General features: G+C 37.3%; 1 protein-coding gene across 4 annotated transcripts in view; it reads left to right on the top strand.

The window, feature by feature from the left end:
* Positions 1–27,026, top strand: part of FANCC (FA complementation group C) — a 283,427-nt gene that overhangs the window by 199,848 nt on the left and 56,553 nt on the right. For all 4 annotated transcript variants that reach the window (XM_082697226.1, XM_082697227.1, XM_082697228.1 and 1 more), the window contains one exon: positions 13,686–13,850. In XM_082697226.1, coding sequence (XP_082553352.1) covers positions 13,686–13,850 — 165 coding nt within the window. The remainder of the gene's footprint in view (positions 1–13,685; positions 13,851–27,026) is intronic.

The following is a 27,026-nucleotide window of genomic DNA, read 5'->3' as shown; positions in this document are numbered from 1 at the left end:
ATAAGCCAATATTTGTGATGAATATTGATGATGTGTAAAAATCTTCATCAGTATACAAGCAAACCAATGTCAGCAATACACTAAAAACATTGTGCATCATGATCATGTGGGATTTATTCCTAGCATGCAAAAATGATTCAATATACAAAAAGCAATTAGTGTAATACATACACCATGTTAGCCAAATGATGGAAAAAAACCACATCATGATAATTTCAGTTAAATCAGAAAAAAACTGTTTGATAAAATTCAACACCCTTTCATGATAAGAACATTCAGCAAATTAGGAATACAAGGAAACTGCTTCAACAAAATAAAGACCATGTGTGAGAAGCCTACAGCTAACATCATCCTTCATGGTGAAAGACCAAAATTTTTTCCTTCTAAAATCAGGAACAAAGCAAGGATACCCTCTCTTACCACTTCTTTTTAACAGAATACTGGAAGTACTGGAGAAATTGGGCAAGACAAAAGGCATCCAAATTTTATTTTATGTTTTTTTTTTTTTAAGATTTTATTTATCTATTTAAAGAGAGAGAGTGCACATGGGAGGAGAGTGGGGGTGGGGGGAGAGGGAGAGTCTTCAGCAGACTGAGCTGAGGGTAGACCTGACTCTCAGTGCCTTCATCCTGAGATCATGACCTGAGCAGACACTAAGAGTAGGATATTTAGAACTGACAGAGCCACCCAGGTGACCCAAGGCATCCAGAATTTGTTTTAATTTTTTTTTTTTTAAGACTTTATTTCTTTATTTGAGAGAGAGAGAGCATGAGCCGGGGCCAGGGGGCGGAGGCAGAAGGAGAGGGAGAAGCAGACACCCTGCTGAGCAGGAAGCCTGATGTGGGACTCCATCCCAGGACCTGGGATCATGAATCATAACCCGAGGTGAAAGCAGATGCTTAACCAACTGAGCCACCAAGATGCGCCCCCCCCCAACTTTTTTTTAAGATTGATTGTTTTTTGTTTTTTTTTTAAGAAAGAAAATGAGAGAGAGTGTGTGGGGGAAGGGACAGAGGGAGAGAGGGAGGAAAGTCCCAAGCTGACTCCACACTGAGCATGGAGCCCTGTGGGGCTTGATCTCACGACCTTGAGGTCAGGACCTGAGCCCATACCAATAGCTGGATGCTTAATGAACTGTACCATGCGGGCGCCCCTCAGGGCATCTGAATTTTAAGGGACAGTTTACCATTTTTAAGTGACATGATCTTATACATAGAAAAACCTAAAGACTCTACAGGAAAAACTATTAGAACGAATAAATGATTTGAGTAAGGTTACAAGATGCAAAATCAATATTTAAATATCAATGTGTGGGGATTTTTTTTTTTAAAGGTTTTATCTATTAATTTGACAGAGTGAGTAGGCAGAGAGGCAGGCAGAAAGAAAGAGGGAAACAGGCTCCCTGCTGAGCAGAAAGCCCAATCTGAGGCTCGATCCCAGGACCCCGAGATCATGACCTGAGCTGAAGGCAGAGGCTCAACCCACTGAGCCACCCAGGCACCCCTCAGTTGTGTTTTTATACACTAACAGCAGTCCAATAAGACATTTTTTTAAAAGCCCATTATAATATCAAAAAGAACAAAATATCCAGGAAAAAACTTAATCAAGGATATAAAAGACTTGTATGCTACAAACTATAAAACAATACTGAAAAAAATTAAGTGTGACACAAATAAATGAAAAGGCATTCTGTGTTGAGGTATTAGAAAACTTAATATTGTTTAAGTGTCCATCCTACCCCAGGCAGTCCATAAATACAGTGTAGTCCTATTAAAATCCAAATTGCATTTTTCTTTTGCAGAAATGGAAAAAAAGGCTCTAAAATTCATATAGAAGACCCCAAAAAGCCAAAAACCTTAAAAAGAAAAACAGATAGAGGCTTAACACTTCTGGATTTGAAAACATAACTCAAAGCTAGTCATTAAGTCTCTTTGGTACTGATATAAAGCCAAACACATAGACCCATGGAACAGAATAGCAAGAAAGTTGCAAAAAGATACCCATAATGTCCTAAAACAACACATACATATAAAGTAAAAGTGTTAAAACTAGACAGAAAGGACTCACATTAGGGGATTGCCAGCTCCTAGGAAGGAGAAGAGGAAATGGGACAGGAGAAGGGTATTTCAACTGTAATTGAAACATTTTTATTTCTTTAAAACCTCAACTGAAAATACCAATAAAATGTTAGCTTTGTAAAATCTTGGCAATGAGTACCCAGTTAATGTTATTAATAATTCCCTAGGTTTTTCTTATAATTTTATAATTAAACTTAAAAAATGTAAATACAGTTTTAGCTAGTAAAATTCTGAAAATTAAAAGATAATATTCATAATAAAAGAATAATTTCCTGCCTCAGGTTCTTATTTCCAAAATAGCAGGTGTAGTTCATGAAAACACAATCATCTTTAATCATCCTCAGATTGATTAGTATTTATTCCTCTCTGCAGTTTTTCCCGTTTATTTAGATGTTTTTGCACTGTACCCATTATTTCATTTTACTGGTCTTTCAGATTCTTTCTTCAGAATGTGTGCTTTTCATTTTCTCACCCTCAGACAGGAGAGGGTAGCAGTTCAGAAAGGCATCTAAACTCTCCTGACCACAATTAGGAAAGCCTGCTGGAAGCTATTAACTAATATTCTTTTTGCATCTGAGAAATTTCCATTTGTGCCAGATTGGATCATTTTGTGGGGCATGTTCATTCCCAAATTTCTTTTTTTTTTTTTTTTTTTAAGATTTTATTTATTTATTTGACAGACAGAGATCACGAGTAGGCAGAGAGGCAGGCAGAGATAGAGAGAGGAGGAAGCAGGCTCCCTGCTGAGCAGAGAGCCCGATGCGGGACTCGATCCCAGGACCCTGAGATCATGACCTGAGCCGAAGGCAGTGGCTTAACCCACTGAGCCACCCAGGCGCCCTCATTCCCAAATTTCTGATTGTTTCTTCAGTAAGGATGTGTATTCTTCAAAAACAATATGCACATATACCCCATAATCCCTGGTGCAGAGCAAAGTTTCCTGAAGGGTGTCCACACTGGCACTCCAGCTGGCAGCAGCGGTAAGGATAGAGCAGGGATTAAGTTGATGAGTAGTTTAAAAACTCTAACTTTAGTCAAAGCAAGTTAGTGATGTAATTAGTAAAATTCTTAACTGAATTTACCAAGAGTATGAGATGCTTCCATTAGTAGAATGTCCTCTGGACACTGGCACATCTCATACATTCCTAATTTGCTCTTTTGAATAATTTTTACTATGGAGTCTTAATTTTTGAATGAATTCTAGAATTCAGCAAGAAATGTCTTACAGCTATTTTTTTGAATGTGTTGAGTTTTTTAGAGAAATTCAGTCTCTTGAATTAAGTTAATTTATACTTATCAGAAGATTGAATTTAAAAAGCAATTTGATTTTGATTGGCTAAGGATGTTTCTTTTATTCTTGGTTTGCTGAAATTTTTCATTAAGAATAGATGTTGGGGGCGCCTGGGTGGTTCAGTGGGTTAAGCCGCTGCCTTCGGCTCGGGTCATGATCTCAGGGTCCTGGGATCGAGTCCCGCATCGGGCTCTCTGCTCAGCAGGGAGCCTGCTTCCCTCTCTCTCTCTCTCTCTCTGCCTGCCTCTCCGTCTACTTGTGATTTCTCTCTGTAAAAAAAAAAAAAAATTAAAAAAAAAAAAAAAAAAAAAAAAGAATAGATGTTGGGGGCGCCTGGGTGGCTCAGTGAGTTGAGCCGCTGCCTTCTGCTCGGGTCGTGATCTCAGGGTCCTGGGATCGAGCTCCAGGTCGGGCACTCTGCTCGGTGGAGAGCCTGCTTCCTCCTCTCTCTCTCTCTCTGCCTGTCTCTCTGCCTGCTTGTGATCTCTGTCTAGTAGATTTTGAAGAAAAAAAAAGAAAAGGGGTAGATGTTGGAAGTTTATCAAATGGTCTTTTAGCATCTGTAGAGATTATTACTTTTTTAATTTATTAATTTGGTAAATTACAAAGATAAATTTTCTAATGTTAAACCACTCTGCAATCCTGAGATTGCCTGTGATTAAGCCCTGCTTGATCACAAATAAACATTAACATATCATTGAACTTGATTTGCTAACATTTGGTTTGGGTTCACTGGAGATATTGGTCTGTGGTTTTCTTTCATTGTAATGTCTTTGCCAGGTTTGGGTATTGGGTTAATGCTGACCTCACAGAAGGTACACAAAAGATATTTTTCTTCAGTTTTCTTAAAGAACTTCTTAAAATTTTTATGATTTCCTCTTTATATGTTTGGAAGAATCACCAATGAAACTATATGGGCTTGGAGTGTTCTACATAAGATTTTTAACTAAAATTTAATATCTTTAACAGATAAGGAATTACTCCCAGATTATCTATTATTTTTAAAAATTTTGGTTTTGTTGAGGTATAATTATCAAATCAAATTGTAAGATATTTAATGTGTACATCATGGTGATTTGATATCGGTATACATTGTATAAAGGATTCCCCTCTTCTGTGTAACTAACACATCTATCCCCTCACATATTTATCTTTCTGTGTGTTCTATTCTCTTAGAAAATTTCTTTTTTAAATTGTAGTGTAATTAATAATTTTACATTAGTTCCAGAGGTAAGAAAATTTCAATTATAAATACAGTGTTTCCAACCATAGTTACTATGGTTGTTCTATGTTCTATATTAGGTCTTCAGACTTCAGTTATGGTTGAAATTTATATCCTTTTACCATTATATTTTCAATTTTTTTTTTTCTGCAAGGTATAATCTACTGAAAGCCTGCTTACTGTGTTTTACATCTCAGGCATTGTAGTTTTTATCAATAAGAGTTTGATTTAGGTTTCTTTATATCCTTCATGTTTCTACTTACTGTTTTGAAAAGGTAGAATGCAGTTATAAAAGCCAATTAATATTTTTATCTTCTTTTTCTTACCATTGTGGCAGTTCTGGTTTGGTTTTCATGGAATAGTTTTTACTCTCATTATGACTGTATTTTTATAGTTTCTTGTATAGAGCCTGGTAATCTGATTAGACACCAAATGTTGTGAATTTTGTTATTCTTTGCTGGGATTTTTTTTTTCCTTGTTATAAATACTTGAGCTTTAAAAAAAAAAAAAAGGCAATTTGATGCTCAGCATTCTTTTTGTTTCTTTATGAGCTTTTAAAGTCCTACTTTTAAGACCTCAAATCAGGAAGTTCTGTTCTCCATCCATAAAAGATTCTGGGTCTCTTAAAGCTTATGTAAGACTCAGAACTCCACATCTACAGTTCTCTAGTGAATTGTTAAGTCCAACCAAGTGTACTTTCTTGTATCAAGTAGAGACATTTCATGAAATCAGGTAGTGGAATGGCATCATGATAACATTTGAAAGAGTTGCCAAACATGCTGGAGCCATTATAGTTGTTGCTATCATAAGTTACCATAATAACTACAATACGCATCATCATAATATATAAATTTCTCCTACTATGTATATACCTGAAGTTTTCTGTACATTTTTAAGATTTAAAAGTCAAAAAAGTTGAGTAAGAATATATTAGGCACACTATTTTCTGGTATACTTGGATGTAGATATTCCCCTATTTATGAGACACAAATTTGCTCATTATTTTCCTTCCCCTAGGAAGACTTAAAATATTCAAGCCACTAAGAGCCTCTCAAACTTAAACACCATGTAAGCAATGCAGTTGTTTTTCTCTTTGTTTTTAACAGAGGGCATCTGTACTTTTTTTTTTTTTTTCATTTTTTTATACTTAAAATTTTTAAAATATTTTGTTTATTTACTTTTGCAAGAGAGAGAGAGAGAGCGAGCAAGAGCACACGAGTGGGGGTTGGGGTAGAGGGAGAAGCAGACTCCCCGCTGAGCAGGGAGCCTGATATGGGACTTGATCCCACTGCCCTGGGTTTATGATCTGAGCCAAAGGCAGACACTTAACTGACTAAGCCACCCAGGCACCTACTACTTAAATCTTCAAAGTTCATTTCAAAAGACCCAAAAGTCTTGTAGAAAATATAGAATGAATCTCATAACTTCAATGCATAAAATGTCAGAGGAACAAAAAAACAGGAAAATCTGTTTGGTTTTCTTTTACATTATTTTTAGAGGCCTGATAAATGGTCTTGTCATAGCATTTTAAATAGAATTTCACTTGCCACCAACTAAAATCAACAATTCAGTGACAGAATGTTTAAATTCTCTCCTGTTCTTTGCTGGAAACCGTCCAGAAGGAGTGACATTCTGGGTTTTCTGAACATCATCAGTTTATCTTGTAGTTCTATGGTTTGCTGCAGATGGCTTGGAAGCTTCAGTATAGCCACATGGGAATGATATTTCCAGCAGTATATGGTTACTGTTGAGCCTTCTGCAGTTGAATTTTTGTGCAAAAATCATTTGGAAGTGCTGCTCTGGCAATCAATCAAGACATAATGCTTAGCGTAATCTAGTCTGGAAAGTGTTGCATAACTATAGACGAAGTGGGACCTCCACACTCTGGCAGGCTTCAGACCGAAAGAGGAAGCCGTGAAGGCTGTGAGCCTTTGAAGCCCTTCAGAAGATCATCAGTTGACCTTGCCTGCATTTTGGTAGAACCAAGAGCTGCTGAAATTTATATGAGACTTTAGAATTTTTCAGGAAAGTTCTCTTGGACCTTCTCAGCCTAATTGGTAGATACAATCTGTAGCCCATAAACATCAGTGCTTTTTTGAATGTCCTTGGTGCCAGGATTGTCTTTTCCACACAGCTGTAGCCAGCGATAGACTCCGACTCCTTTTTTTTAAGGTAACTAGAGAATGTAAGACTTTTTTTTTTTTTTAAAGATTTTGTTTATTTATTTGTCATAAAGCACAAGCAGGCAGAGTGGCAGGCAGAGGCAGAGAAAGAAGCAGACTTCCTGCTGGACAAGGAGCCCGATGTGGGACTTGATCCCAGGACCCCTGGGATCATGACCTGAGCCAAAGGCAGCGGCTTAACTGACTGAGCCACCTAGGCGTCCCGAGAATGTAAGACTTTTAAGATAATGAGAGAGAAGTTGCACATATAGGTCTTCTAGAGAGGAAGATTGCTAAAGGGTAGAAGATAGAAGCACTGTCTCCCTGCTTCTTTATTTCAGAGTTCTGGATTTACTATGAGTATATAAAACTATTTTTCCATTTCTCAAACATCCATGGAGCCCTTAGTTTATGCAAAATACTCTGCTAGATTCTGTACAAAATATACAAAAAAACATTCCACATTCCACACATACATATCAACTCCCCTTTCTTCTATCCTACCCAGTAAGTTCATAAATTCCAGAAGTATTAGGTATTTACAACTCAAGCTAAATCCCTCTCTTTGTTAAACTTAGATGATGAACTTGAAAACAATAATTTTCAGATTTAAATCCACCTTCGTGGTGGGTTAGTGAAAGATGGTAGAGCACTGAGAAAGGTATCTGTTGTTGAAGAGACTGGGATCATTTAGGAAAGTGGAACAGAACAAGAAGTGAGTTTTAGAAAAGGTGATCATTTGAGGAAAAAAGACAAAATGTTCACACATAAGAATAAGTCATTGTATAGTTTGACAAAACTTTATTTCTGTGAGAATTTTACGGTTGGTTACCAAGAAAATAATATAGCTCAACAGAAAATTTATAAGAATTAACTAACATAAAAATCTTAAATACTGTTCTATCATGTCTCCTTAAAGTATTCAGATTATTACTAGAGATTGATATCTTATTCTAGGGACTGCTGCTGAAGAAATAGTGTAGAGCAGCATTTCTCCGGCTTCTGTATGCATGAGGATCATCTTACATTAAGACGTTAACAAGCAGAGTGGCACCTGGGTGGCTCAGTTGGTTAACCATCTGCCTTTGGCTCAGGTCATGATCCCAGGGTCCCGGGACTGAGTCCTGTATGGGATTCCTTGCTCAGGATGAAGGCTGCTTCTCCCTCTGCCCCTTCCCCCTGCTCATTCTCTCTTACACATACACACACACACACACACACACACACTCTCACACACTCTATTTCACAAAAGTAAATTAAAAATTTTAAAGATTTTATTTGTTTATTCAACAGAGAGAGAGGGAAGCAGGCTCCCCACTGAGCAGGGAGCCTGACACAGGGCTTGATCCCAGGACTCTGGGATCATGACTTGAGCCGAAGGCAGACGTTTAACGACTGGGCTGCCCAGGTACCCCAATAAATAAAATTTTTTAAGAAAGATGTTAACAAGCAGGTTTCTTGGCCCCACTCATAGGGATGCTGATACTAATGCTACTGATTCTGAGGATCGTATTTTTGGAGTAGCTCTGATGCAGAGTACTTGGCCAGATTCTGAAGATTAAAGTACAAGATCTGGGGTACCTGGGTGGCCTAGTCAGTTAGGCATCTGACTCTTGTTTTCGGCTCAGGTCATGATCTCATGATCTTCATGGGTTGTGGTGTCAAGCCCCACATCATCGGGCTCTGCTCGATGAGGAGTCTGCTTGGCAGTTCTCTCTGCCCCTCTCCCCACTTAAGTGCATGCTGTCACTTGTGTTCTTTCCCCCCCAAATAAAAATAAATAAATTTTAAAAAATAATAAAGTTTAAGACCTCTGAAGAATAGGAGAGAATAAGATGAAAATGTAATGCAGGAGAATAAATCAAGTGAGGAGCTAGGTGCACATGTGGCATAGCATTCACTTTATACTTCAACTCCTAGAAATCATGGGTGAATTTTAACAAGTATATAATACTGTAAAACAAGGGCGCATTTGATGACCCACAAATTAGAAGAAAGGCTTCAAATGGCAGATAGTAGGATATTTTTTAAGGGAAACATCACAGCCCAAAAAGCTTGCAGGAGAGTACTACTGCAAAGGTACAAGTAATGTTGGGGTGGATTCATGGAGCAGCAGGGCATGTGGCAGCCAACAAAACAGCTTGTTGGACTCTTGGAATTCACAGAAGCTGGCTCCCTACACTCCTCCTTATCCACTGCCTTCAAACAAGAGATGACAGAGATGTCCCGTTTCTAACAGGAAGGGCGGAGAAAGATTTGGAGAAATAAGCACCAAATGGCTATTAATTTCCAACAGTTCTGAGGATGCTCTGATGTACAGAATGTGGTTTATTGGCAACCCCAACCAGCACTGCATCTTGACCTTCCCCACGAGTACCAGAGGAGGCTATAGTAAAAAGAGAGGCTAATGGGGAATCCCAAATCCCAGAAAGAGCAAACAAACAAAAATCACCAGAGATTCATGGAGAACTAGTACCATGAAGAAAAATGAACTAAATGCAATGAAACAGAAGATACAAATACACTAATTAAATACATTACATTGGGCAAGCGGTTTTTTTTAAAGGGATAAAATTAATTGTCCTAAGAATAATAAGAGAAACTACCACCAAATCCTTGAAATACTAATAAATTGGTTACATTTCTAAAAAGGACTTAGAGGGAAAAATAAAAGGCTGAATAGGAGCTAGAGCTGAATAGCAAATAATGACTTCAAAGATTGAGCCAAATAGTTCCCCTGGGATAAAGTGCAAAAGGACAGAGAAGTGGAAAGTAAAAAAGTAGAGTATTTTGGTTTTGTTTTTCCCATTTGTTTATTTAAGATTTTGTTTATGGGGCGTCTGGGTGGCTCAGTGGGTTAAGCCTCTGCCTTCAGCTCAGGTCATGATCTCAGGGTCTTGGGATCGAGCCCCGCACTGGGCTCTCTGCTCAGCAGGGAGCCTGCTTCCTCCTCTCTCTCTGCCTGCCTTTCGGCCTACTTGTGATCTCTCTGTCAAATAAATAAATAAAATCTTAAAAAAAAAAAAAGATTTTGTTTATTTGTCAGAGCACAAGCAGGGGTCCAGCAGGCAGAACAGACAGAGGGAGAAGCAGCTTCTACCGAGCACGGAGCCCAATGCGAGACTCAGTCCTAGGACCCCAGGATCCTGACCCATTGCCTAACCAGCTGAGCTACCCAGGTGTCCCTTGTTTTTCCATTTTAATATAAGAGATTGAGGGGGATGTCAGGGAAGTTAATGGAGTATGAAGGGCCTGGAGTCCACCTCTTTACCTAGACCAAAATTTTACTGAGAGAGACTGCCTGATGTAACTGTTTAGGAACTCTGGAGTCTCTTGAAGACTTGCTGCTTTGAGGGGATGCCTTTGATACTAAATTTCAGCTGTTATCATGGTAAAGACTACCCATCTCCAATACCCTAGACCCATGATGGGCAGCTGTACCTGCATTCATAGACAGGCTTGTAGTGAAGGGGTGGGCAGTGCTTGGTGAGCTTTGGTCTTGTCAAAGATAATATGCGTAGTATATGAAGAGGCTATTAAAATACTCCTGCCTTTTACAACTACATATCTGTGTGGGGCTAAACTGTCTTCATATACTTTGTTCAAAACAGTACAACAAATTGAACACAGAAATGTATAAAGGATTTCCAGATGTCTTCCTTCAGACCATATAGTAAGATTTATAAACATTTAAATGAGTGCCACTCTTCTTACTATTTCTTTGTCTTGTATAATCTAGTTATGTTAACATCTAATGAGTTTATCATTGTTACTTTTAGTGAGTTGGTATTTTCAGGTGTCTCTGCTTTAATTTCAAACATCATAAATGTTGAAAGTGACAACCTCATAAACAAAAGCTCTTTGGTATTCTCAATAATTTTTAAAGTTTAATCTTTAAACTTCAACACACTGAGAATCTCCAGATCTCTACACAGTTTCTATCCCAGACCTCCTGAAGAAAGGGAAAGGCTCAGGGAGACTTATCTTGTGCTGTATCATCAATAAAGTGTTCTATACCCAGCTCAAAAAAAAAAAAAAAGTATATAAGCAGACCAGCAATGGTCACCAGATATTTAAGGAAATCATATTAAGCATATAATATGAAAAAAATAGAAAGCAATACAAATAAAAAAGATTATTCAAAGAAAATATCTCAAATAAATTAATATTAGTGCCTCCATAAAAATAAAAGATAATATTATATCCATTAAATAATAACAGAATGCTATTTTTTAAAAAAGGCTATTAAAGTTCCTGTAAATTAATCATGAGAGAGTAGTAATGAAAACCATGATAAGATTGGGAATCACCTGGGTGGTTCAGTGGGTCTTCAGCTCAGATCATGATCTTAGGGTCCTGGAATCAAGCCCCATGTTGGGCTCCCTGCTCAGCAGGGAGTCTGCTTCTTCCTCTCACTCTGCCCCTCTCCCCCTGTTCATGTTCTCTCTCTCAATAAATAATATTTAAAAAAAAAAAAAAGGAGAATGAATTTGAACAGTTCTTTCAAAATCTAGAGTAAAGAGACCAAGAAATGAAAAATGAGGAAGAAAGGACAGAAAAGTGTCCAGGAAGTTCAATATTCAAAAAGCTTGGTGTTCTCATAGAGAGAGAAGAGATAAAAGAATGGATAGGAAATTATCAAAGAAACAATCAAGAGAACTTTTCTGATTTAAACTCTACTGAGTGCCCAGCACAATGAATAAAAATAAATCCTATACCAGCACATCAGTGTGAAATTTCAAAGAAGATTTCCAGAACCCTCAAGGGAGTAAAAACAGGACTTACATAATTGATAAAGATTCATAATAGCATGGACCTTCTCAGGAACAACACTAAAAGCTAGAAGACAGTAGGACCACACCTTCACAATTTTGTTGGAAAGTTACAAGATTTCTATACTCAGCCGAAATATCAACCAAGTGGGAGGATAAAATAAAGATATTTTGAGACATTCAAGGTCTCAAATACCTTTTTTTGTACCTTTTCCCAAGGTCTCAAATAATTTTTTTTTTACCTTTCCCACTTAAGAAGAATGAACCAAGAAAGAAAAAGAAGTAGGGTTTAGGAGAGAAGTAAAAGAAATCCCCAGGACAGAGATCCCAAGATGATAACTCTACAAAGGGAATAAAAAAGTGACCTGCCTGGGTTGTAACAGGTCAGAGGGTTCTAGGAGAAACTTGTTTAAGACGATGAAAATGTTAGAATGTCAGATATATTTGAATGTATTGTGAGGAGAGTATGCACTTGGGTTGGAGTTTGGGAAAAGAAAAATGGTTGTCTTTCGGAGTGCAATTCAATATACAAATGTTCACACATGGTCTCAGATAGGCATGTGCAAAGGTCCTACCTTAGTGGTGTCTGTGATGATGAGAAATTAGAAATAACCTAAATGCCTATAAATAAAGACATTGTCAAATTTCAAAACATACATATTGGTTTAATAATAGGCAGCAAGTAAAAAAAAATGGGGGACAGCTTTTTGTTTTCTGTTGTGGTTCCATTTGTGTTTCAGAAAACACAAAACTAAATTTCTCCATTTCTGATTATACATGAATATAACTAGAAAAAGATATAATAGCTTACATCTCAAATTTTCATTGTATTGATCTCTAGTTGTTTGTTTATTCATTTAAGATCTGTTTCTGAGCATGTAGTATATGTAAGGAGTTGTTTCCTGCATGCTGGGAATGGTGCAGAGAGCAAATTGAGAAAAGTACCTGTCCTCATAAAGCTGACATCCTAGCAGGAAGAAACAGACCATGAACAATAAACAAATAAATACATTATAGGTCAGGTAATGAAAAGTACTCTGAAGGAAAGTAAAACTATAAAAGAGATAGATGGGGTGGGAGGGCACTTTTTGTGTTAAGCTCTGGTGTCCTGTGGTGCTTCCTTCATTGAGGACAAGTTCTAGAAAAATCCAGTAATGTAAGGTACTAGCCTCATGTGCCCATTGAGCATTTGTTATGTGGCTGGCGCAACAGACAAATGGAATTTTAAATTTTATTTCATTTAAATTAAAATAAATTGCCACATGTGGCTCACTGCTACCATATTGGTCAGTGCTTTTAAATGGGATGGTCAGGGATGCCATCAACATAAGGCAACAGTTGAGCTGAAACCTATATGAAATGAAGGAGCTAACCGTAGGTTCCAGGCAGAATGAAAAGCAGGACCTCATCTGGAGAAATTGGAGGAGGCCTATAAGGCTGGGCCATGATGAGTAAGAAAAAGAGTAGAAGGAAAATGAAGCCAGAGAAACAGAAGCGACCCCCATCATGGAAGGCCACAGCAGCCAGTATAACACTTTGCTTTTTCTTGGAAGTGGGAAACCATTGCAAGGCTTTGAGCAGACAAGTGAAGTGATCTGAATTTTTAAAGGGTTGTGAGAACTATTATTATGATAAACAGTAGGGTTGAGGGCAGAACTGGGGAGAAAGTAAAGAGGCTCCTACAGTAACTCAGACCACAGGTGATGATGAATTAGTGGGTAGTGATGGAGTGTAGAGAAGTTGTCAAATGAATTGACAGTATCAATGCTGAATTAGGTAAGGGGCATAAGAAAGGGGGGGAATCAAGGATGGCCTTGAAAGGCTTTCGCCTGAGCAAATGAGATCAGCAGTACTGGGGAAAGGAACATTTGGGCAAGGAATTCAAGAGTTCTGTTTTAGGGGTGGTAAATTGGAAGTGCCTGTAGATAGTAATGCCAAAGTCCTGACAATAAGTGACATTGAAAGGGAAATTTCAGCTGAAGGATTTCTTCTTGGAGAGTTCTCCAAGAGGATTTCTCTTAGAAAGGTTCATCAGTGGTGTTAGCCCTCTTTATGTGAGGGACAAAGCAAGTAACTTTCATCAGTCTTCAGCATGAAGATTTTGTCTTTAATTACACATGCCTCTAAGATTTGGATAATTATTTCTTATTTTTTCTGTAGAATAGTTCCTGAAAAAATAAGGCTCCTGTCACGAATTTGTATCCCACTTGTAACTCTGCCAGATATTGAACCACTGGTGGAGGCTCTTCTCACCTACCATGGACATGAACCTCAGGAAATGCTCTGGCCTGAGTTCTTTGATGCTGTGAATGAGGCCTTTCTGCTGTAAGTGATATACATTTACTTTCTCAGACACCTTTGCTTTTTCATTTCTTAGAATGCTTCATTATATTAGAAATGCAGTTTTCAAACGTTTGGTCTCTGCACCACTACGCTCTTAAAGATTATTGAGGATCCCAATGAACTTTTTTTTTTTTTTTTTTTAATGTGGGTTGTATTTATCAATATTTTTTACCATGTTTGAAATTAAAACAAGTTTTTAAAATATTTATCATTTCATTTAAAAATAATTGATTGCATCTTTACACAAATAGCATATTTTTATGAAAAAGTGATCTTTTCCAAGAAGAAAATTATTTAACAGGAGTGGCATTGTTTTACATTTTTGCACATCTCTTTATTACCTGACATAAGACAGCCAGTTCTCATAGGTGCTTCTGTTCAGTCTGGTGCAATGTATTGTTTTGGTTGAAGTATATGATGAAAATTCAGCCTCACACAGATTTATAGTTGGAAAAGACAAGAATATTGTAGTAGCCATCTCAGATAATTGTGGATTTTCTCCTTGGATACCCCACACAGATTTATAGTTGGAAAAGACAAGAATATTGTAGTAGCCATCTCAGATAATTGTGGATTTTCTCCTTGGATAGATACCTCACCAAAATTTGAAAATGGTAGTGTTTTAAGGTTAGTTGCTACACAGAATCTGAAATTACAACAATGAGCTTTTCATACTGTTACATTCAAACCCACTGAATGTGGGATACATTTTTGTTTTGTTGGGGTTTTTTGGTGGTATACTTTCGATAGCTCTTCTGCCCAAGCAGGATTTTGTAGGCTGGTTTTTTAATGCATGCTTCATTTGGGAGATACTGGTTTATTAAGTTATGCAGATCTTCTGGCCCTGACATGTTTATTTTTTAGCATCAACACTTTCATTCTTGTCAGCGGCAATCTCATCAGAAATGTCTTTAGGTATTAGGACATTGTATCACACTGACTTGGAACAAATTTGCCAAGATTCAAATCTGTGCTTAAAAACTCAAATTTATCATTGGCTACAAAATGCTGTCATTTGTTTGCCTTGAGGTGCAGGGGTCATTTCACTAATTTTTGAGAAAGTATGTGCCAAATACTCAATTCTGAGTACCCACTGCCTGCCATTCTTTTAAGTAAATTTACATTACAAAAGGCAGCTCCTTGATCTTGCTGCTCGTACTGTTACAAGTGATTTTCTTCCCCACAACTATCCTGATCTGTTACACAGCAGAAGTGCAGTATGCATGCTTTTCTTTTCACCACACAGAACGTTTTTTATAAAAAGTATTTTCAAGTGTAAAATTGAGTAAAATTAATACTTATGCTGCTTCCTCAAGCACATTTCTGTGCAAGACTGGCAGTATTATTACTGCAGGCAGTGGTGAAGAATACAGTGACTAGCTCCTTTGCTTGGCTCGTGTGGGGGGAAGTAGTTTTACTCGCTAGTGCTGTTATACTGGGAGTGCAAAGGTCAACATGGCTGTTCCAGGAAAAACCACGAGATTCAAAAGAGTTGCTCAACACTTTAAAGTATTTCTCTTCCATAAGTGTGCACTGCCCAACCCATTTAACAGAACCCCTGTTCTCAGTGTTGATACAAGAGTACAAGCGACACAGCTAAGTTCAGCCATATCTAGAGGTTCCATTTTAAGCGAGAAGTGTAATTCTCTTGATGAAATATTTACTTATTACATCTGTGTTTGAATTATTTAATTCCTTTTTGTTTCGACCCTGAGTGATTGATATCAAATTGATGCCACAGTTAGCTAGCACTCTAAGAGTATTTGAAAACATTCTGTCGAATAAGGCATAATAAGGTAAATGAGTAACATATATGAAACCAAGAGGAAAATAGCTTTCTTCTTTCACTTAGAGGTTAGTCCAGTTCCTTTGGAGTAGATGTCTCGTGGTCATGAGTCAGGGAAGTCTCTGGTATATTGGTTTCATCTTTTCCCAGTGAAACAGGTATGATTGAGAAAGCAAATCTTAATTCTCCTTTGTAAAGTCAGTCATCCATTCTTAAATATAAGACAATATATTATAAATGAATTTTATTTTTGAGTAAAATAGCAAATTACAAGAAAATTAAAATGTTATGCATTTGTGAAGTATATATAAATATACTTAAGATCTACAATAATTTAGATAAAATTTAGACTTTTCAAGATTTTTATTTATTTATTTACTTATTTGACAGAGAGAGAGAGAGAGACAGTGAGAGAGGGTACAGAAGCAGGGAGAGAGAGAAGCAGGCTTCCCACTGAGCAGAGAGCCCACTGTGGGGCTCAATCCCAGGACCCTGAGATCATGACCTGAGCCGAAGGAGAGGCTTAACTGACTGAACCATCCAGGTGCCCCTTTCCAAAAAATTTTTAAATATTATTGCAAAATTAGACAACAAAGTGTACTTCTTGTTATGTTTCCATGGAGGCACAAAAGGAAATATTAGTTTACTTATTTACTTACTTACATTTCCCCCACCTGCTTTATTGAAATATAATTGACATATAACATTATATAAGTTTAAGATGTACAAGTTAATTTGATATACTTTTATATCACAAAATGATTACCACCATAGCTTAGCTAACACCTTCATCATGTCACACAATCACCATTTCTTTTTTGTGGTGAGAACATTTAAGATCTACTCTTAACATCTTTCAAATACATAATACTGTATCAACTATAATCACACCATGCTGTTCATTAGATCCCCAGGATTTATTCATCTTACCACTGGAAATTTGTCCTCTTTGACCGACATCTCCCCATTTCACCACACACTAGTTCCTGGTAACCATCTTTCTAGTCTTTGTTTCTATGAGTTTAGCTCTTTTAGATTCCACAAATGCTGTATGATATCACATAAAGTGATATCATACAGCATTTGTGTTTTTTTCTGTGACTTATTTCAGTTAACATAATGCCCTTGGGTCCATCCACGTCACATACTGCAGGATTTCATTCTTTCTCATGGCTGAATAATATTCCACTGAATAAGTATATCACATCTTCTTTATCCATTCATCTACTTACAAATGCTTGGGTTGTTTCCATATCTTGACTGTTGTGAATGCACAGTGGGAGTGCAGATATCTTTTTGACATCCTCTTTTCATTTCCTTTAGATGTATACCCAAAAATGGGATTGCTGGATTATAGGATAGTTTTAATTTTCCATGATGGCTGCATAAATATGCATTCCCACCAACAGTGCACAAAGGTTCCCTTTTCTCCACTTCCTCACCAATACTTGTTATTTGTTGTCCTTCTGATTCTAGCCATTTGGACAGGTATAAGGTGATACCTCATTGTGGTTTTGATTTGCATTTCCTTGATAATCAGTGATGTTGAGCATCTTTTCACTTACTTGTTTGCCATCTGTCTTTTTTGGAAATGTCCATTCAGGTTCTCTGCCCATTTTTTAATTGGACTTTTTGTGAGATGTATGTGGGGTGTGTGTGTGTGTGTGTGTGTGTGTGTGTTGAGTTGTAGAAGTTCTTTATATATTTTGCATATTAACCCCTTAATAGATATACATTTGCAAATATCTTCTCCCATTCAGCAGGTTTTCATTTTGGTGTGCAAAAGCTTTTTTTTTTTAATGTAATTTTTTTCGGTGTTCCACAATTCATTGTTTATGCAAAAGTTTTTATTTTTGTATAGTACTGATAGTTTATTTTTGCTTTTGTTTCCCTTGCCCAAGGAGACATAGCCATAAAAATGTGGCTGAGCCTGATGTCCAAGAGATGACTGCCTATGCTTTTTTGTTTGTTTGTTTGTTTGTTTGTTTATTAGACAAAGAGCATGCTCACAAGTAGGGGGAGCAGCAGGCAGAGGGAGAGGGAGAAGCAGGCTCCCCAATGAGCAGGGAGCCTGATGTGGGGCTCAATGTGGGGCTTGATCCCAGAACCTTGGGATCATGACCTGAGCCGCAGGCAGCTTAACTGACTGAGCCACACAGGTGTCCCCTGCCTATGCTTTCTTTTAGGAGTTTTGTGGTTTTAGGTCTCACAGGTCTTTAATCCTTTTGAGTTTATTTGGATGCATGGTTTAAGAAAGTTGTCCAGTTTCATTCTCTTGCATATAGCTGTCCAGTTTTCTCAGCACCATTTGTCGAAGAGACTGTCTTTTACTTATTGTATATTCTTGTCTCCTTTGTCAGATTAATTGACCATATAAGCATGGGTTTATTTCTGGGCTCTCTGTTTTGTTCCACTGATCTGTGTGTCTGTTTTTCTGCCAGTACCATAGCAGATTACTGTAACTTTGTAGTAGATCTTGAAATTTGGGATTGTGATATCTCTAACTTTGTTGTTCTTTGTCATGATTGCTTTGGCTATTCAGGGTCTTTTGTGGTGGTGTATAACTTAGTATTATTTTGCTGGTTCTTTCCCAAGTTCAGTTATTGAAGAGATTGTCCTCTCCCCATTGTGTACTTTTGGCTCCTTTGTCATAGAATAACCATATATGCATAGCTTTATTTTGGGGCTCTCTGTTTTATTACATTCATCTGTATGCCTGTTTTCATGCTAATACCATACTGTTTTAATTACTGTAGCTTTGTAAAATAGTTTGAAATCAGGGAGCATGATAACTCCAACTTTGTTCTCTCTCAAGATTACTTTGGCTCTTTGGGGACTTTTGTGGTTCCAGAAAAATTTTAGGATTGTTCTATTTCTGTGAAAACTGCCATTGAAATTTTGATAGCAATTGTATTGAATTTATAGATTGCTTTAGGTATATCAACATTTTAACAATATTAATTTGGGGTGCCTCAGTGGCTTAATCTTGAGCGTCTGCCTTCTGCTCAGGCTCAGGTCATAGTCGGGGGGTCCATCAGGTTGCTCCCTCCCACACTCCCCCTGCTTGTGTTTCTTCTCTCGCTGTCTCTCTCTCTCTCTCTCTCTCTCTCAAATAAATAAATAAATAAATATTGTTTTTTTAAAAAACAATATTCTTTTTAGGTTTTTGAAGATATTCTTTATCAATTTGAGAACGTTGTCCTCCATTCTAGTTTACTGAGTTTTTCTATTGAATTGGTTTGGATTTTATCAAATGCTTTTTCTGTATCTATTGATATAATCACATGACTTTTCTTTTTTAGCTTGTTTAATGTGACTGATTACATTAACTCGTTTTTAAAAGTTAAACCAGCCATGCATACCTATGACAAATTCCACTTGGTCATGATGTCTAATTCTTTTTATACATTGTTGGATTCAATTTGCTAATATTTCGTTGACGATTTTTACTTCTATTTTAATCAGAGATACTGGTCTCTAAGGTTTGTTTTGTTTTGGTTTTGATCTCTACATTTTCTTATAATGTCATTGACTGCTTTTGGTATTAATGTATTTCTGGCCTCAGAAAATGAGTTAAGAAGTATTTCCTCTGCTGTTCTCCTCTGAAAGAGGTTATAGAAAATTGGTATAATTTCTTCCCTGAATGTTTAGTAGAATTCAGCAGGGCCTGGTGCTTTCTTTTTTGAAAGGTTATTAAATGTTAATTTAATTTCTGTAATAGGTATAGGCCTACTCAGCCTGTTTCTTCTTATGTGAGTTGTGTTAGAATGTTATCTTTCAAGGAAGTAGTCCATTTCATTTAGATTACCAAATGCATTAGCATAGAGTTGTTCATACAGTTCCTTTATTATCCTTTTAATGTCCATAAGCTCTATAATGATGTCTCCGCTTTTATTTCTGACATTAGTAATTTCTGTTCTCTCTCTGTCTCTCTCTCTTTTTAAGTTAGCCTGGATAGAGACTTAATTGATTTTATTGATCAATTCCAAGAACCACCTTCTGGTTTCACTGATTTTTCTCTGTTGATTTTTTGTTTTCTGTTTCACTGATTTCTGTCTTAATTATTACTTTTTCTTTTTTTCTGTATACTTTGGATTTAATTTGCTTTTCTTTTTCTAAATACCTCCCTGAGGTGGAAACTTAGGTTCTTGATCTTAGATACTGCTGATTTTCTGAGTATGTATTTAGTGCTATAAATTGTCCTCTAAACACTGTTTTTGTTGCATCCCACAAATTTTGATAAATTTTGTTTTTATTTTTCTTTAGTTCAAAATATTTTAAATTTCTCTTTAGGTTTCTTACTTGATCCATTTGTTACTTAGAAGTGTGTTGTTGCATCTTTACATAATTTGGGATTTTCGAGTTATCTTTCTGTTACTGATTTCTAGTTTATAATTGAATTGTGATCTTGTGAGCAGACATTGTATGATTTCTATTCATTTAAATTTGTGAGGATGTATTTTATTTATTTAGGTTTTGTGGGGGTTGCTTGTTTTTTAGAGAGAGAGCATGAGCAGGGGGGGAAGGGACATAGGGAAACGGAGAGAGAGAGAATTCCAAGCAGGCTCCACGTTGAGTGCAGAGCTGTGGGGATAGATCTCACAACTCTGAGATCATGCCCTGAGCTGAATCAAGAATTGGATGCTTACATGACTGAGCCCTCCAGGCACCTTATGAAGGTATGTTCTATAGCCCAGAATGTGGTCTATCTTGGTGAATATTCCATGTGAACTTAAGAAGAATGCATATTCTGCTGTGTTTGGATGAAGTATACAAAAGTGGCAATATGTACAGTTGATTGATGATGTTGTTAGCTTAGCTATGTCCTTGCAGATTTTCTGCCTGCTGGATCAATCTGTTTCTGATAGAGGGATGTTGAAGGCTTCAGCTGTGATAGTGGATTCATCTACTTTGCAATGCTGTTACTTTTTCCTCATGTAATTTTACATTTCATGATTAGGCACATACAAGGTAAGGATTATTACATCTTCTTGGAGAATTTATGCCTTTATCAATATGTAATGAATTTCTTGGGGCACCTGGGTGGCTCATTGGGTTAAAGCCTCTGCCTTCAGCTCAGGTCATGATCCCAGAGTCCTGGGATCGAGCCCCACATCAGGCTCTCTGCTCAGCAGGGAGCCTGCTTCCTCCTCTCTCTGCCTGCCTCTGCCTACTTGTGGTCTCTGTCTGTCAAATAAATAAATAAAATCTTTTTTAAAAAATGTAATGAATTTCTTTATTCCTGATAACTTCGCTAGATCTGAAGCCTACTGTGTCTGAAATTAATACAGCTACTCCTGCTTTCTTTTGACTAGTGTGAGCATGGTATATTTTTCTCCATCCATTAATTTTGATCTGTATGTTTCTTTATACTTAAAGTTAGTTTCTTGTAGACAACATATAGTTGGATCTTGTTTTTTGACCTGTTCTGTCAGTCTCTATCTTTTAATTGGTGCATTTAGATGATTGACTGTGATTGAAGTGATATTAACATAGTTTTATTAATATCTATTATATTCCTGCTGTTTTATATTTGCTACCCTTGTTATTTGTTCCTTTTGGTCTTCCACTCTTTCTCTGCCTTTTGTGATTTTAATTGAAGATTTAACATGATACCATTCTTATCTTCTTTCTTAGCATATTCTTTTTTTTACCTTTTTTAGTAAATACCCTAGAGTTTACAATATACATTTATATCTAATCCAAATCCACTTTTTTTTTTAAAGATTTTATTTATTTATCAGAGAGAGAGAGAGAGAGCGAGCACAGGCAGACAGAATGGCAGGCAGAGGCAGAGGGAGAAGCAGGCTCCCTGACGAGCAAGGAGCCCGATGCGGGACTCGATCCCAGGACGCTGGGATCATGACCTGAGCCGAAGGCAGCTGCTTAACCAACTGAGCCACCCAGGCGTCCCCCAAATCCACTTTCACATAATATTATACCCCTTCACAGATAGTGAGTACCTTATTTTTTAAAGATTTTATTTATTCATTTGAGAGAGAGAGAGAGTCCAAGTGGGGGAAGGGAGAGGGACATGCAGATGCCCTGCTGAGCATGGAGTCCAGCTTGGGGCTGGATCCCATGATCCTCAGATCACAGCCCCAGCTGAAACCAAGAATTGGATGGACGGACACTCAACTGACCAAGCCACCTGGGCGCCGCAATGAGTACCTTTAAATAACAAAATAATCCTAATTCTTCCTTTCTGTCTCTTGTATCATTCATTTCACTTATATGTAAGCACCCTATGCATATATACACACATAAACATACATAATCAAGTACATTGTTCCTATTTATTATTTGAACAATCTTATTTTCTGTTACATCAGTTAAGAATAAGATAAACGAAAGTTTTTATTTTGCCTTCGTTATTTTTTTCTTTGATGTTCTTTATGGAGAACTGAGTATCTGACCTATGTTACTTTTCTTCTCTCTAAAGAACTTCCTTTAATTTCTTTACAGGGTAGGTCTACTGGCAACAAAACTCCTCAATTTTTGTTTTCTCTGGAAAAGCCTTTGTTTCTCCTTCACTTTGGAAGAATAATTTGACAGGGTACAGAATTTCAAATGGTGTATTTTTTTTTTTTTTTCGTATCTCAATGCTTTAAATATTTCACTCCACTGTTTTCCTGCTGGCATGGTTTCTAGGAAGTTGGATATAATCCTATCTCTTTTCTCTATAACTAAGATGTAGGGGCACTTGGGTGGCTCAGTTGGTTAAGCGTCTTACTCTTGGTTTTGGCTCAGGTCATGATTTCAGTGTTGTGAGATCGAGCCCTGCAGGGGATTCCACACTCAGGGAGAGTCTGCTTGAAGACCCTCTCCCTCTGCCCCTCCCCCCCACTCACACTCTCCCTCTTTCTCTACAAGTAAATAAATAAATAAATAAAATTTTTAGGTGTGGTATTTTTTCTCTGGCTTCTTTCAAGATATTTTCCTTATCTTTGATATTTTTGTAGTTCCAGAATGATATGCTTAGGTGCAGTCTTTTGTCATTTATCCCACCTGGTGTTCGCTGGACTTCCTAGGATTGTGATTTGGTACCTGACATTAATTTGGGAAAATTCTTAGTCACTACTTTCAAAAAAAATTTTTTTTCTCTCTCCCTCTTCTTCTAGTATACCCACTATATGTATGGTAACATATTTTATAGTTGTTCCACATTCGTTAGACATTCTCTTCTGTTTTATTCGTCTTTTTTTTCTTTTTGGTTTTCAAGGTTCCCATGGATATATCCTCTAGCTCGTACATTCTTTCCTCAGCCAGTCTATGGTTTAGCCCACCGAAGGTATTCTTCATTTCTGCTACAGTGGTTTTGATCTCTAGTATTTCTCTTTGTTTTTTTAAGATTCCCATCTCTGCTTACATTGCCCATCTGTTCTGGTATGCTGTGTGTTAGTGCTCTTAGCATATTAATCATAGTTGTGTTTAATTCCAAGTCTGGTAATTCTAACATCTCTCTATGCCTGGTTCTGGTTATTGCTCTGTCTCTTAAAATTGTGGGGGTTTGTCTCCTTTTGATATGCTTTGTCACTCTTTTCTTGATAGCTAGAGATGATGTACTATGTAACAAGACTGCTATAAATAGGTTTTTGTAGTTCGGTGGTGAGATAGGAGAGCGGGGAAAGTGTTCTATGGTCTTAAAATTAGGTCTCAGTCCTTTAGTGAGCTTATGTCTCTGACTGTGAACCTCACACAGGTTTCTTGGGGTTTTTGTCCTTCCCCTTATTAGGACAGATGCCCTGAGCTGGCTGGAATTGGTTATTTGCCTTCCCACAGGTCTGTTAGGCTTTGAGTATATGACATGAGGTTAGGCTCTGGTAAACTAGTTTTCCTTGAGGACGGACCTTGTTAAGAATGGAGTGCTCTATCGTATTCAAAACCTAAAGCAGAAGTAGATTTACTCCCAACGTTTACTGTGAGAACCTGGTTAACCTCCTGGAGGCAAATTTCATAATATTATGGGGACCCTCTATGACTGGATCCCACAGAAGTTTTTCACTTTCAGAGTTGTCCACACTGAACCTCCAGGCACTCACTAATTCTACTTCAGGTTTTCCTACCTGGCACTGGTTCCTAGGGTAGATTCTACTTACAGATTTCTACTTGAGTAAGTCACAATTTCTTGTATTTGCTTATTTGTCTTTTCAGTCTTGGGGGCCAAGATTTGTCCTATGTCCTACCCTCTTTTAAGGATAAAAAAGAGTTGTTGATTTTTCAGTCTGTTCTGCTTTGTACTTGTTGTACTTGTACTTGTTATTAAGATAGAGTGATGACTTCCAAGCTCCTTTCGTGTGCAACAGGAAATTGGAAGTCTTCATAGAGTGTATTTGAAAATGTATATTTTCAAAATATGAATATATATTGTATAACTAACTACAATAGCATTATTATATTTAAAAATTGATACTGATTCCTTAGCACCATCACATATTTAGTCAGACAGTAAATTCTCTTGATTGTCTCAGAAATTTTTTTTACAGTTGGTTCTTTTAGAATCAGTCCCAAATTCACTAATAGGTTCAAAAGTCTCTTTCAATCTCTAGGCTCCCAATTTCTCTTTGTTTTGGTTTTGCAAAGTATTTATTGAAGTAATATGGTTGCTTTACCCACTCTCAGATTACAGAGTATTCTGCCATTTCAAGTATGATAAAGTGTGCAAACTCCTTGCTCTCTTAATGACACTTCCAGCTCCTGTATGCATTTGGGCCTATTTTGTTTTTTTCTGTTCTTTGGGTTGGTTTTTGGTTTTTGGTTTTTGTTGTGGTTTTTCTTTTTGGCCTGTTGTATAGTCACATGCCAGTACCACTTTGTTTTAATCATGGACCCTTTCAAATATACCTAATATAAAAATAAAGCTAGTTCTCCCGCATTTCTCTAGCTTTTTAGGGTTTTTCTGGCAATTCTTGCTCGTTTTATCTTTTAAGTAAACTTTGAAACCATTGTGTCTAGCTTCAGGAAAGGTAGATAATGTTGTCTGGGAGAGGCTCTTGGGAAATAGATAGGTTAACTGAGAGAGAACTGGCTGTTTCTGACATGAAGGCTTTGTACCCACCTGTCCAAGAATACTTATGTCTTTACATTTGTTCAGGTTTACTTTTTGATCTTAAAAGAGTGTTTTACATGTTTTCCACACATACAGGTTTTAGACATTTTTTTACTTTGAAGGTTTTTATTGTATTTTGGGGGATTTTTTCTTTGAATTTTTTTATCTGTAGTAAGCATATCTTCTCCCCATCTTTAAACTGATTTTTATTATATCATTGCATTTGGAAAATGAACATCTCAAAATCACTATTATTCTTTCAGTTAGCTCAGAGTAAGTAATTACCAGTAGGATATTTGCTATTTTTCATATATAACTCTTAAAAATTAATGTAAAAACGTAAATTTTAATTTCATTTTACATGGAATGTTGTAATGCAGGAATTTGTTGAAGTAAGATTTAGAAAAAAATAGGTTAAATTACTTGATGTTGAAAAAAATCAAAACTGAATTCTCATGTTTAAAAAATACAATTTTTTTTTTTTTACTTACTGTAAACCTGTCAGAGTTTACCCAATAAGTCTGAATTTCCTAAGGAGTCTGCTCAAATATATATATTTTATATATTTTTTTCAAATATATATATTTTAAAGATTTTATTTATTTATTTATTTGACAGAGAGAGAGAGATCACAAGTAGGCAGAGAGGCAGGCAGAAAGAGGGGGATGCAGGCTCCCCGCTGAGCAGAGAGCCCGATGCAAGGCTCAATCCCAGGACCCCGAGATCATGACCTGAGTTGAAGGCGGTGGCTTAACCCACTGAGCCACCCAGGCGCCCCTGATCAATTATATTTGTTATTTATGTAAGATACTTAGTAATAATCAATTTAAAATATTGTACAATGTAATAAATATGCTTCACATCATTTACCTGAGTACATACTTCAGTTTCTGGTGGCTTACCCTACCAACTTTCATTTTTCATACTCCAACGCAGTTTTTCAAATTATTTACTTTTAAGTAAAATGCTCTTTGCCTTTCACCATTGCAGCTCTATTTCTGATTTATTTAGTAATACATTTTATCAAATGATAAGGCTTTAGCAACCTGTGCTTCCAGGCTTTTCAGCAAGACTTGAATTAATGGGGGTGCCTGGGTGGCTCAGTGGGTTAAGCCTCTGCCTTTGGCTCAGGTCATGATCCCAGAGTCTTGGGATCGAGCCCCTGCATCGGGTTCTCTGCTCAGCAGGGAGCCTGCTTCCTCCTCTCTCTCTGCCTGCCTCTCTGCCTACTTGTGATCTCTGTCTGTCAAATAAATAAATAAAATCTTTAAAAAAAAAAAAACTTGAATTAAAGGGAAATGGGAGGAGAACGCCTTTTGACATCGCCTGTGAAACCTCTCAAAACTGTTTCAGAAATTACTGGTGAGGAAGAGACATTCTCAGAAAATAGCTACTTTTGCTCCACCCGCAGTGCTCAGGCAGAATGCTGAGTGCAGTGGCTTCATGGGTAGGCCTGAACTCCTTTGCTGTTTATTTTACTTCTGATAGCATGTTCTCCCTCAGCAACTAATAAAATTTATTTGGTTTGGAAAATTATATCTGCTAATCCATGGGGGACAGACAGTCCAGAAATGCTGGGTGGCCTTCAACTTGTCCAATTCCTATGGCTTCAGCTCAGCAAGTTCCCCAAGTAGTGGCGTAAGGGCTGGCACTTTTCCATGGACACTTTCCCATGGACAGAGCATCCCAGCCACATGTTGTCATGGGGAGGCTGATTCAGTCTGTCAGTGCAAGTTACCACCCCATACCCAGGACTGTTCTCCCTCCAGCCCCTTGAGCAGTTCCCCAGATGTGCTCTGTGGTCATTTAGAAACCACATACTTTTTTTGACCAGTGCGCCCTGCCCTGTGTTTAGACTTCCAGCTGTTTGCCTACCACAATACACTAGTGGAATTTCATCTGTTTTACTATTGGCCGGGAGTCTGTGGCCTTGGCTTCCAGATACAGTCATGTATTTTCAGAAAAGGGCTGCCTGTCTTCTTTTAAACAGCGGATTCTTGCCCCCCCACTGCAGTTTAGATAACCTAGAGGAAATATTTAATTTATTGGCCTAAATGTCAAAACTAACTTCTCAGGTCTGTTCCTGGAGTTGCCTGTATACAGGCTGCTGGCTGCATACAACCTTTCTGGGAGGGCTGCTGAAAGCCTTCCAGGGGTCTGTGGAGTATAAGTGATTCAATGTGACATGGCCTCTAAGGTAAATCTAACTCTGCTTCAGAAATATTGAGGAGTTTCATTACCGGGTAGAGTTTTTTCTACATACTAGAATGAGTAAGTCAGTTGAACAAATGAAAGGAAGAATGGATGCAGGACTGACCAACCA

The sequence above is a fragment of the Mustela nivalis genome, assembly GCF_964662115.1.
Source record: "Mustela nivalis genome assembly, chromosome: 13".
NCBI lineage: Eukaryota > Metazoa > Chordata > Mammalia > Carnivora > Mustelidae > Mustela > Mustela nivalis.
The sequence above is the reverse complement of the archived record's forward strand: the minus strand, read 5'-3'. Positions and strand labels throughout refer to the sequence as shown.